General features: G+C 36.2%; 1 protein-coding gene across 3 annotated transcripts in view; it reads right to left on the reverse strand.

The window, feature by feature from the left end:
- ARHGAP32 (Rho GTPase activating protein 32) overlaps positions 1-12,079 on the reverse strand; it is a 308,055-nt gene that overhangs the window by 98,421 nt on the left and 197,555 nt on the right. For all 3 annotated transcript variants that reach the window (XM_039240249.1, XM_039240248.1, XM_039240252.1), the window contains one exon: positions 2,304-2,441. In XM_039240249.1, the coding sequence (XP_039096180.1) occupies positions 2,304-2,441 (138 nt within the window). The remainder of the gene's footprint in view (positions 1-2,303; positions 2,442-12,079) is intronic.

Here is a 12,079-nt window from a genome sequence, read left to right on the forward strand (position 1 = left end):
TCTACCAGTTTTCCGCTGGCTACTTTGAACCTCTCCAAGACATGCTGTCAGATTCCAGGCCTGCAGCTGCGGCAGAACAGCCAAGTTCATATGTGATCCCACACCATGGGTCTGTGGACTGGTCCAGATAAGTGACCAAACATTAGCTGACATAACAAGAGTTACTGCAGGAATTAAGAAATTAAGTTGCAAAATTTGAACTCATTCTAGCAGCTGTCTTAAAAAGAGAGAGACAGAGAGAGATATTAAAGACCTGGGAGCTTTGAGTAACGGCCATGTTCTAAGACAGCTGGAGAAAAAGAAATGGAACAAAGAGATAGAGATGGGAAATGAAGATAGACTTCTAGATTGTCTGTTATACAAAGAATCTGTGGTTTTAGGATTTTGCTTGAGATTCTGTTCCTGTGTCAGTTCCTGCATGGCTGATGATGTCTCTACTTTGTCCTACCTACTTAAGTGCCTTGAAATTAATTACAGATTTGAAATAGCTTCCCATCAGGACTTGAAAGGTATCACACTATTTTCAAGCTGCTGTTGAGTCTAACATTAATACAATTCTTGTTCTTTTTTATTATTATTATTTTTTATGAAGCATGTTTTTTTTGCGCTCTGAAAGCTTTTTGGGTTCTCTCTCTGTTTCGGCTTTTGAAGTTTCACCACACTGTTTCTAGATGCATGTCTTTTCAGTCATTATATTTAGCACTTAATGGGCTCATTTGATCTGAAACATGCCTTTCTTTAGGTTTAGGACATTTTCTTATATTAATTTTTAGTTACTTCCTTTTTTTAATGTTTTTTATTTATCTCTGAGAGAGAGAGAGACAGCGTCAGCAGGGGAGGGTCAGAGAGAGAGGGAGATACAGAATCCGAAGCAGACTCCAGGCCCTGAGCTGTCAGAACAGAGTCCGATGCGGGACTTGAACCCACAAACTGTGAGATCACGACCGGAGCCGAAGTCGGACACTTAACCGACTGAGCCACCCAGGTGCCCCAATTTTTAATTACTTCCAAATACTGTATCCTGCTAGAACTCCTAGGAGAGGGGAGTAGGAACTTCAGGATCTATTCTCTGTGATTCCCAACTGTTCTCGCACAACTTTTTATCTTTCGTTCCCCTCTGGGGCTGTAAAGTTATAAAATTTGCTCTCCCAGCTCACTAACGCTCTCTTCATCTGTGTCCATTCTGCATACAGTCCAGCTCTGCAGGTTTGCTATGACTAAAATTAAACAAGTACATGGTCATTTCTAAGATTTCTGATTTGTTTTTATAAAATCTGCTCTCATTCCATGACTGTGATTCCCTCCTGTCTCTCTGAGGATAATAGCCATGATTCTGAAAGGCCTCTGTTTGTTCTTCTCAATTTTTTTTATTATTTGGCATTTACAATTAAGATTTCTAGGCTTGCCTGGGTGGCTCAGTCAGTTAAGCATCTAACTTCAGCTCAGGTCATGATCTCACAGTTTATGAGTTTAAGCCCCATGTCAGGATATGTGCTGACAGCTCAGAGCCTGGAACCTGATTCGGATTCTGTGTCTCCCTCTCTCGCTCCCCCTCCCCTGCTCACACTCTGTCTCCGTCTCTCTCTCTCCCCTTCAAAAATAAGCAAACATTAAAAAAATTTTTTTAAAGATTTCTAGTTTATCTGTCTTCTTCAATCCTCCTCTACATGTTTTTTATGCTGACTTTGCTCACCCCCATAAATCTTATCCCATCTACTTTCAAAGATTCCTCACATCACTATCTCATGGTTGTGAGATTGAGCCCCGTGTCAGGTTCTGCACTGAGCAGGAAGCCTGCTTAGGATTCTCTCTCTCCCTCTCCCTCAAAAAAAAAAATAAAGATCCCTCACAATTTTGATGTTCTTTATTTTCTGATATTATAAAGACTTTCTTCTCATTTAAATTTTTAAAAATCTGTTATATTTTTACTAGAAATGTGGCAGGAGTAGAGGTAAGGGCACAGATATGGCAAGCCACGATAAGTTATGCCTTTCTTTAGTTATTAGTGAGGTCAACATTTTTCCATATTTTTGCTTCGGTATTTTATATTCTGTTTAAAGAGTGGTATGCTCATATACATAGCCTATTTACAAATTATGAATTTTTTTAGTAAAATTATACACCAAACCAAAACTTTAATTCTAAACATTCTACATGGAATTACAACTTTTTCAGTTATGAAACAATTAAATAATCCCAAGAATTATCATGAGTGTTCAATATAAGCTTTTATTTAGTACACAGGCAAAACTTTCTGCTAATTTATATACAGTGATTAATGCTACAAAACACTAAATGCTTACCTCTGGACTATCTTTCAGAGCATCAGAACGGGGAAGCTCCGAGAGTTGGGAGAATCGTCGGTCATAAATACATAAATGAAGATGTTTATCAAGTACCAGAAAATCTTCATAACTTCTTTTAACAATCCAACTTTTACCCTATGGGTAAGAAAAAAAGATGCTTATAATCTGTCTTTATTAGAAAATACTTATGAATCAGGCCTTATTCTATAACTATATTATCATGAGATTTTTTCTGGTGAAAAGCTTCTACCAACTTGTTAGTAAATAGGTAAATAGTGAAACTCCAAAACAATCTAGTGAGTTACACTATATCAAAAGGTTAATAATGAAAATAAGATAAAACTCTCTATTCTCTTTACTGCTGGTCAAAGTCAACTGGCTCTCTGGGAGTAGTAGCTGCTACATGGTAAGACAGCATGTGGCCTTAAACCCACAGAAAGCACCATAAAATAATTTGGGGTGGGAGAATATAACCAAACTTAAGGAAAACTAAAACCAAGTTATTGATAGGTTACACCAACATTTTCTATGGCTAAGACTGGAAAATCAAAACCACTAAAGTCCTCATCAATACACATTCAATATGCATATATTATCTAGAACTCATTATCCTTCCCAACATCTCAGGCTTTCTTCCTTGCCTTGCCCAATCTCACAAGCTCATCAAAAATGAAAATGTGGGGTGCCTGGCTGGCTCAGTTGGTTGAACATTTGACTCTTGATTTCAGTTCAAGTCATGATCCCAGGGTCGTGGGATTGAGCTCTGCCTCAGGCTCTGTGCTGAGTGTGGAACCTGCTTAAGATTCTCTCTCAATTTCTTTCTCTGTCTCTTTCTCCTCTACTTGCTCTCACTCTCTCTCTAAAATAAAATTTGAAAAAAAAAATGAAAATACACTCCCAGAGCATATTTATTATTACATTCTACCTTCTAATTTTCTCTTGACACTATCACTTCCTTTGGCCCAAGCTTTAGTAGGGATGAACATCATTTCTTACTGGGAATACTGCTAACTGTCCTCACCTTGGATCTCCCCTGCTCCCCTTCCCATCACTACAAAATACAAAGCTTACAATGTCACACTATCAAAAATCCTTCAAAAGCTCTCTTGGGTCAGCACTTATGAGCAGGTTGCTACTGCACACCATTTAGTTTTGCAATTTTCTATAATTTTATACAGAGTCTCTCATCTCATAAAAATCTAGAGGGACTGTAGGAAAGGCCTCAGAACTGAAGAAACACTTTTTGTGTAGGTCTTCTCCATGTGCTCCAGCCAGATGGGGCAGGAGCAGAATGTATCACTCCATAGGAGAGAGATGTAAATTCTACACACAGGTATATTAAAACTAACATGACCAATTTATATAGTCTTAATCTGGACTGAAATTCTCTATCACATAGATGGAAGACAATACCAACTCCCCGTCTAAGAGGGTTTTTAGAATGAATTACGACAATACGTTTAGCAGAGCCTTTTAAAGAACAGTACCTTGGTCACTATTCTAAGAAATGCTAGTTCCAGGAGTCTGAAATGGGATCCAGTTAATTGTGATGATCAGCCTGAACTGGGAACCACTGATCCACAGGATAAAGTCCTAACATATTTGCACATATCCTGGCTTTCATCATCTAGGTCTGTCTAAATTTATACTCTGATCTCAGTCATTACTCCTCCATGTCCTTTCTTTGCCTGCAGTTATACTCAATTACTTCCATTTATTCAGTTTATGAGATGTTTGTTACCTTCCTTGCCTTCCTGATCTTCAACTGCTGCTTCTCTGGCTATGGAAAAGCATTGTTTTACTCTTTGCTAAAGTAAGCACCTTTGTTTTCTCAGTTCTAACACTGCCTTCTAACCCAAAGATTTCCTAAATAACCACAAGGAGTTAAATACTTGATCCTTCAGGATGGCAAAAATAAAATATAAAAATAAACAAGGGCAGAATAAAGAAGGAAAAACTTAGCGTATACTTGCAAGTATTTTCTTTTCCATGCACACATTTTTTAAAACTATGCAACACTTCAAATACCAGAAAAGTAAACAAAATAATTTATCACGTACTTATGTCTCTATCACAGAGATTAAACAGATGCTGACATTTTTGTCTCAAACCTCTGGATGTTATTTTAAAGAACCAATTATTATAGATACAATGCACCATTCTTTGTTCTCATTCTAAAGGTAAAGACAGGAGTTGACGTGCATTATCACGTATAAATCCATTTTATACCTCTACCATATATGCATGTATGAAATACGTTGTCCAAAACAAGTAACAAGATTTTAGTTGGTTCTCTATGAATATAATCACAAATTAAGTAATTTGCTCAAAGTCTCAGTTATGTGAAAGAATAGAAATTAAAATACATGTCAAAAATAATTTAAATTTTCATCTGAACAAGGTTTTATATCCATCATCCATAGTATTTTAAATTTATCCATTCTATCTTCTGATTTGAATTAGGCCTAAAGTATTTGTTTCTTTGTTTTTTTTTTAATGTATATGGGGAAGGCACCTAGGTGGCTCAGTCAGTTAAGCGACCAAATTTGGCTTAGGCTCAGGTCACAGTCTAGTGGTTTGTGAGTTTGAGCCCCACATGGGGCTCTCTGCTGTCAGCACAGAGCCCTCTACTGCGCTGTCTCCTTTTCTCTGCCCCTCTCCAACTTGTGCTCACTTGCACACACTTTCTCTCTCTCTCTCAAAAATAAACATTAAAAAATATGTATGTGGGGGTGTCTGGGTGGCTCAGTAGGCTGAGGGTCCAACTTCGGCTTAGATCATGATCTCACAGTTTTTAAGTTCGAGCCCCACGTTAGGTTCGCTGCTGTCAGCATAGAGCCTGCTTCAGATCTTCTGTTCCCCCGCCCCCGTCCTTCCCCGGCTCATGCTCTCTCTCTCTCTCTCTCTCTCTCAAAAATAAATAAAAACATCTAAAAAATAAAATAAAAATGTATACAAATACTTTGGATACAGCACAGCGAGGTCTAATTTGCCCAAGTGACCACACCTTGTTTATATTACCTTGCACAGATCCTGAAAATATATACCTGAAATGAAGAAATAGCTAAAAACTTGATTATAGGATCAGAATGTCCTAATTGTGAATCCTGGTGTTTAAGAACTGAATGAAGTAAATTAATGTAAAGGATTAGTTGAGTATCAGTTAACAGAAATGCCTCAGTACATGCTCACTATTAGTATTCTTTATTGATTTAAGAGAACCTGTTCTCAGCCAAACATTTAGAATAAAAGAACAGAGTTTCCAAACAAAACCCCATGGTATTATCAGAACAAATGACTGCTCACCAAAAGCTGAATAACTCAAAGGAAAAAGAACACTCTCACTGATTACTTTCAAGTACATCAGGTTTTCAACTAGAGAAGTTAATATATCTTTAGAGGTCAAAGCTTCTTTTCCATTCTGGCTAAATTTCCAGCTTTAAATTTGGAAATCAAATCTCAAATTTACTATCATTGTCTTAAAATAACCCATAGATCCTGGTGACATTTTGTTTTTGTTTTGTTTTCCTGCTCTCTTTCAGAAGAAAATGTAATATCAGGATTTTAAGTCACTAATACTATACCAAGCAATCAATCAGGATCAACTCTAAACATGTGTATAGTCATTCCACTGTATTGGAAGTAAGGAGAGAAATAATCTGACAACTTGGTACATTCACATCTATTACTCCTTTCGAGTCAACAGACTAAGGGAAGTGGTCAATATAAAGAAAACATAGTACTGCATTTGTTGTTACCTGGTGCTTTTAGAATACAAATTGGCTCTGCTTTTAATCCCTTCTTCATTAAGCATTACTCACTAAATGAAGAATATTTTGACATAATTGTAAAGTATCAGGGACTGAATATTTGCATCTCCCTAAAATTCGTATGTGGAAACCCAAGCCTTCAATATGATGGCATTAGGAGACGGAGCCTTTGGGAAATAATTAGGATGAGATGAGGTCTTGAGGGTGGAGCCCTCATGAATGGGATTAGTGCCGTCAGGGCTCAGGAGTCCTAAGAGCTTGCTTCTCCAGTATGCTCCGCTACACAAGACTAAAATGTCAGCTGTTTATATCTGAGAAACGGCTCTCACCAGGACTTTGCCATTCTCACCTTTTGATCTCAGACCTACAGCTTCCAGAACTGTGTGAAATAAATTCATATTGTTTATAAGGTACCCAGTTTATGGTACTTTATTAAAGCACCCCAAACTAAGACATAAGGTAACATTTGGTCCCTGGAATATCACTTTCCCCTTGGCATACAAAACAGACTTCTAGAACTACATGATCGTGAAGACAGAAGGAAGAGAGAAGAAAGAAAACAACAAAGAAAGCAGTAATCAGTAATGCAGGATTTAAATTTAAACTACTATTGGCTACCTACTAGGTAGACCTTAGGTAACTTCTAAACCTCAGTTTACTCATCTATAAAATGGGGAAGTTAATAGTACCTGGGGTTGTTGGAAGATTAAATGAAATAATGCATGTGGGTTACTGAGCACAGTGCCTGCCAATCATTCATTAAACATTCATTATCATTACTGATATTTTTCTCACTGGTATAGCTGTCTGGCACAGAAATACCTTTTGAATGCTATATTAGTCATATACTTGTCATGCATGGGGTATAACAGACAAATATTAGATTGGTTGAAACTGTTAACATGCACAGACAGTATTAACAATACCTTCACTAATCTAGACTGATTTTAGAAAAGCTATTAAATCATGACAACTGATAGAGTTGGGAAATTCCCAGGTTAAAGCATAATAACTGAAAACAGGATTGTAATAACACACCTGTATCTATGTTCAAATTTCTTACACTTCTTTAGAATAAATTCCTGGGTCACCTGGGTGGCTCAGTGGGTTGAGTGTCCAACTTCAGCTCAGGTCATGATCTCACAGCTAATGAGTTTGAGTCCCACCTTGGGCTGTGCTGACAGTTCTCGGCGCCTGCTTTAGATTCTGTGTCTCTCTACCTGCCCATCCCCTGCACATGCTCTGTCTTTCTGTCTCTCTCTCTCAAATACAAATAAACATTAATTTTTTTAAAAAAGAATAAATTCCTAAAATTTGTGACATCAACTAAACCTAAGTGCAGAGTATACTGAATTTCTCCATACTGTTTTTGCAAGTTTTTATAAGACTAAACTTATTTTTAATATAAAAAGTTAAAATACATATACAATTTCTGTAAATGGAAAGAATGCACAAATTTTTACTGTTTGTGCCTATTTTACTGCATCTACACTAATATTTATAAAAGCATTTAAATTTTCCAAAAGGTGAAAATGCTATCTTTATTCTTTTAAGAATTACCTATTTACATCTTTGACTACTTTTCTACTAAAATATATTATATACTCCTATCATTATCACTTATCAAGAACTATTATACTGAATGTCTAGCCAAAGTATTTGATTTAACTATTAGCACTTTGAAAGCTCTAACACTTTTATTCAATTAGTTGTTAGTCAAGAAATTTCCTTGAAGGTTTCTCAAAAAATTAAAAATAGAACTACCCTATGGCTCAGCAATTTCACTACTAGGTATTTTTCCATAGGATACAAAAATGCTGATTCAAAGCAACATGCACCCCAATGTTTATAGCAGCACTATCAACAAAAGCCAAATTATGAAAAGAGCCCAAATGTCCATCAACTGATGAATGGATAAAGAAGACACACACACACATACATACACACAATGGAATACTACTTGGTGATCAAAAAGAATGAAATCTTGCCATGTGCAACAATGTGGATGGAACTAGAGGGCATTACACTAAGCAAAATAAGGTTATCAGAGAAAGACAAATATCATTTGACTACTCATATGTGGAATTTGAGAAAGTCAACAGGTGAACATAGGGGAGAAGAAGGAAAAATAAGATAAAAAGAGAAAGAAGGCAAACCATAAGAGACTCTTAAATACAGATTATACTGAGGGTTGCTGGAGTGGCGTTGGGTGGAGGGATGGACTACGTGGGTGATGGGCAATGCGGAGGGCATTTGTTGGGATGAGCACTGGAGCGTTGTATGTGGGTGATGGGTCACTGGATTCTACTCCTGAAATCATTATTTTACTGTATGTTAACTGACTTGGATTTAAATAAGATTTACAATTTTTTTAAAAAGAAAGAAGTTTCCTTGAATACATTTTGAAGTAATATATTAAATGGCTTACTACACTAAAATACTAATTTTTTGTTTTAAAAAAGTGAGAAAGAAGTTAGTAGGTCCTTCTTACTTAAGACCTCTTCCTATAGAAGTACAGTAAAATCTTGATTTGTGAGCAGAATTCACTCTGGAAACATGCTTATAATCCAAAGCACTTGTATATCAAAGAGAATTTCAGAACCATTCATTCAGTTGTGATCATGTGACATTTGGCATCACATACTACTAGTACTGAAAGAAATCATGTTTATCAAGTTAAAATTTATTAGAAACATTTGTTCATATTGCAGAACACTTGCAGAACAAGTTACTCACAATCCAACGTTTTATGTATTTAAAATATATTTTGTTATTTTTTTTAATGTTTTATTTATTTTGAGAGAGAGAGAGAGAGCATGAGCAGGGGAGGGTCAGAGAGAGAGGGAGAATCTGAAGCAGGCTCCAGGCCCTGAGCTGTCGGCACAGAGCCCAACGCGGGACTTGAACCCACAAACTGTGAGATCACGACCGGAGCCGAAGTCGGACACTTAACCGACTGAGCCACCCAGGTGCCCCAATTTTTAATTACTTCCAAATACTGTATCCTGCTAGAACTCCTAGGAGAGGGGAGTAGGAACTTCAGGATCTATTCTCTGTGATTCCCAACTGTTCTCGCACAACTTTTTATCTTTCATTCCCCTCTGGGGCTGTAAAGTTATAAAATTTGCTCTCCCAGCTCACTAACGCTCTCTTCATCTGTGTCCATTCTGCACACAGTCCAGCTCTGCAGGTTTGCTATGACTAAAATTAAATAAGTACATATTCATTTCTAAGATTTCTGATTTCTTTGTTTTTATAAAAATCTGCTCTCATTCCATGACTGTGATTCCCTCCTGTCTCTCTGAGGATAACAGCCATGCTTCTGAAAGGCCTCTGTTTGTTCTTCTCAATTTTTTTTTTATTATTTGGCGTTTACAATTAAGATTTCTAGGCTTGCCTGGGTGGCTCAGTGAGTTAAGCGTCCGACTTTGGATCAGGTCATGATCTCACGGTTCGTGAGTTCGAGCCCCATGTCGGGCTCTGTGCTGACAGCTCAGAGCCTGGAACCTGATTCAGATCCTGTATCTCCTTCTCTCTCTCTGACCCTCCCCTGCTCACACTGTCTCTCTCTCTCAGAAATAAATAAAACATTGAAAAAAATTTTTAAATAAATAAATAAAAAGAAAATCTATTGTTTTGTGTTTTATATTTGTTCCGCAAGTTCAACTTTCAGTTCCTCTGACTTTGTGCTATCAAACACTGCACAAAAATAAGAAGCCTGATGAAAAGACATTATGATTCAGTCACATTTCAGAAATGATCTGGTCAAGTTAAAAGTAATAATCAGACTTCCAATTTCATTTCTACTATGTAAGGAACTTAGAGGTCACCACGTAGTCCTAATAAGTATAAAGCTGAACAAACTGAAAGATCAGTTAACTCTTCATAGATTCATGAGATAAATAAAGTCAGAGGGAAAACCTTTTATCTCCAGAATTGGAGAGATATGGCAGTCTAGAAAAGAAGATCTAAACTCAATCATCTACAATTCTACTTTAAAATAACTGAAATTTAAAACCAAGTAAACAGAAGAAATAAAGCAATTATAGCAGAAATCAATGAACTTGAAAACAAAAAGTCAATAGAGAAAATCAGCAAAACCAAAAGTTGAGTCTTTGGTAAGATCAATAAAATCAATAAACCCCTAGCCAAAACTAAGACAAAAAGAAGAGAGAACACAAATTACTAATATCAGAAATGAAAGAGGGAACATCAAAACATATCATATGAATATAAAAAGGGTAATAAATACTTTATGTTCATACATTTGATAACCGAGATGAAACTGACTGGGTCTCTGAAAGACACAATCTGCTAAAACTTACACAAAAAGAAATGGACAATCTGAGTAAGGCTGGTATCTACTTAAAATATTGAATCAATAATTAATAAACTTCCAAACGAGAAAGCATCAGGACATGACTGGTTCACAATGTTTGAATTATACCAAATATTTAAGAAAGAAAGTACACCAATTTTCTACAATCTCTTTCAGAAGACTGAAACACAGAGAATACTTCCCAATTTATTCTATGATGCTAGAATTAACCTACTACCAAAATAACACAGACATTACAAAAAAGGAAAACTAGAGACCAATATCTCTCAAAAATATTGATGAAAAAAATCAACAAAAATCTCATCGAATCCAACAACACAGAAAAATAATTATATACCACAATCAAGGAGAATCTTTCCCAGGCATGCATGCAAAGTTTGTTCAGCAGTCAGAACCAGTTCATGTAATCAGTCACATCAATAAGCTAAAGAAGAAAAATCATATGATCACACCAAAAGATGTACAAAAAGCATTTAACAATACCCAATATTCATTCATGATTAAAAATTCTCAGTAAACTAAAGATTAGTGGAAAATGCCCTCAATTTGATAATCTATAAAAAAACTCTATGGCCGTAACAGTGAGAAACTTGCTTTTCTCCCTCTCTCTTTCTGCCCCTCTCCCACTCAAGCTCTGTCTCTTTCTCTCAAAACTAAAGCATTAAAAAAAATGTTTTGACTATGTCCAATATCTATAGGAGGAAAACTACAAGATTCTGGTAAAAGTAAACAACTAAAACAATTTGAGACATATACCATGTTCCTGGATTGAAGGTTCAATGTGGTCAATGAGTCATTTCTTCCCAACTTGATCTATAGATTCACAATGCTATGCCAATCAAAACCAAAGCAAGTTATTTTTATGATTTCAAAGTGTACAGGGAGAGGCAAAAGACTTAGAATAGCTAACACAATATAAAAGGAGAACAAAGTTGGAAAACTGACACGAAGTGACTTAAAGACATAGCATAAAGCTACAAACATCAATACATTGGGGTAATGGCAAAAAAAAAAAAAAAAAAATTAACAAATACATCAATGGAACAAAATAGAGAGCCCAGAAATAGACCCACATAAATACTCCCAACTGATGTTCGACAAAAGAGAAAAGGCAACACAACGGATAAAAAAAGGAGTCTTTTCAACAAATAGTGCTGGAAAAACTGGGAAAATATACAGGCAAAAATATAAATCTAGGCACAGACCTTACAGCTTTCAAAAACTTACTCAGTATGGATCACAGACCTTAATGTAAAATGCAAAATGAAAAACTCATAGAAGATAAATACAGATGATCTTGGGTTTAGTGATGAACTTTTTTAGATATAACATTAGAGGCACAATCCATGAAAGGAAGAATTGATGAGCTGGGCTTCACTGAAATTAAAATTTTCTGCTGTGTCAAAACACTATCAATAAAATGAAAAGACAAGTAACAGACTTGGGTGAAAACACTGGCAAAAGGCACATTTGATAAAGAACTATTATCTAAAATATACAAAGGACTCTTAAAAAATCAATAATAAGAAAACAAGCAACTGATTTAAAAACAGTCCAGGGGATCCTGGGGGGCTCAGTCAGTTGAGCATCCAACTTTGGCTCAGGTCATGATCTCACAGTTCATGAGTTCAAGCCCCACGTCGGGGTCTGTGCTGACAGCTCAG

This window comes from Hyaena hyaena, unplaced genomic scaffold (genome assembly GCF_003009895.1).
Source record: "Hyaena hyaena isolate Hyena2069 unplaced genomic scaffold, ASM300989v1 scaffold_171, whole genome shotgun sequence".
Taxonomy (NCBI): domain Eukaryota; kingdom Metazoa; phylum Chordata; class Mammalia; order Carnivora; family Hyaenidae; genus Hyaena; species Hyaena hyaena.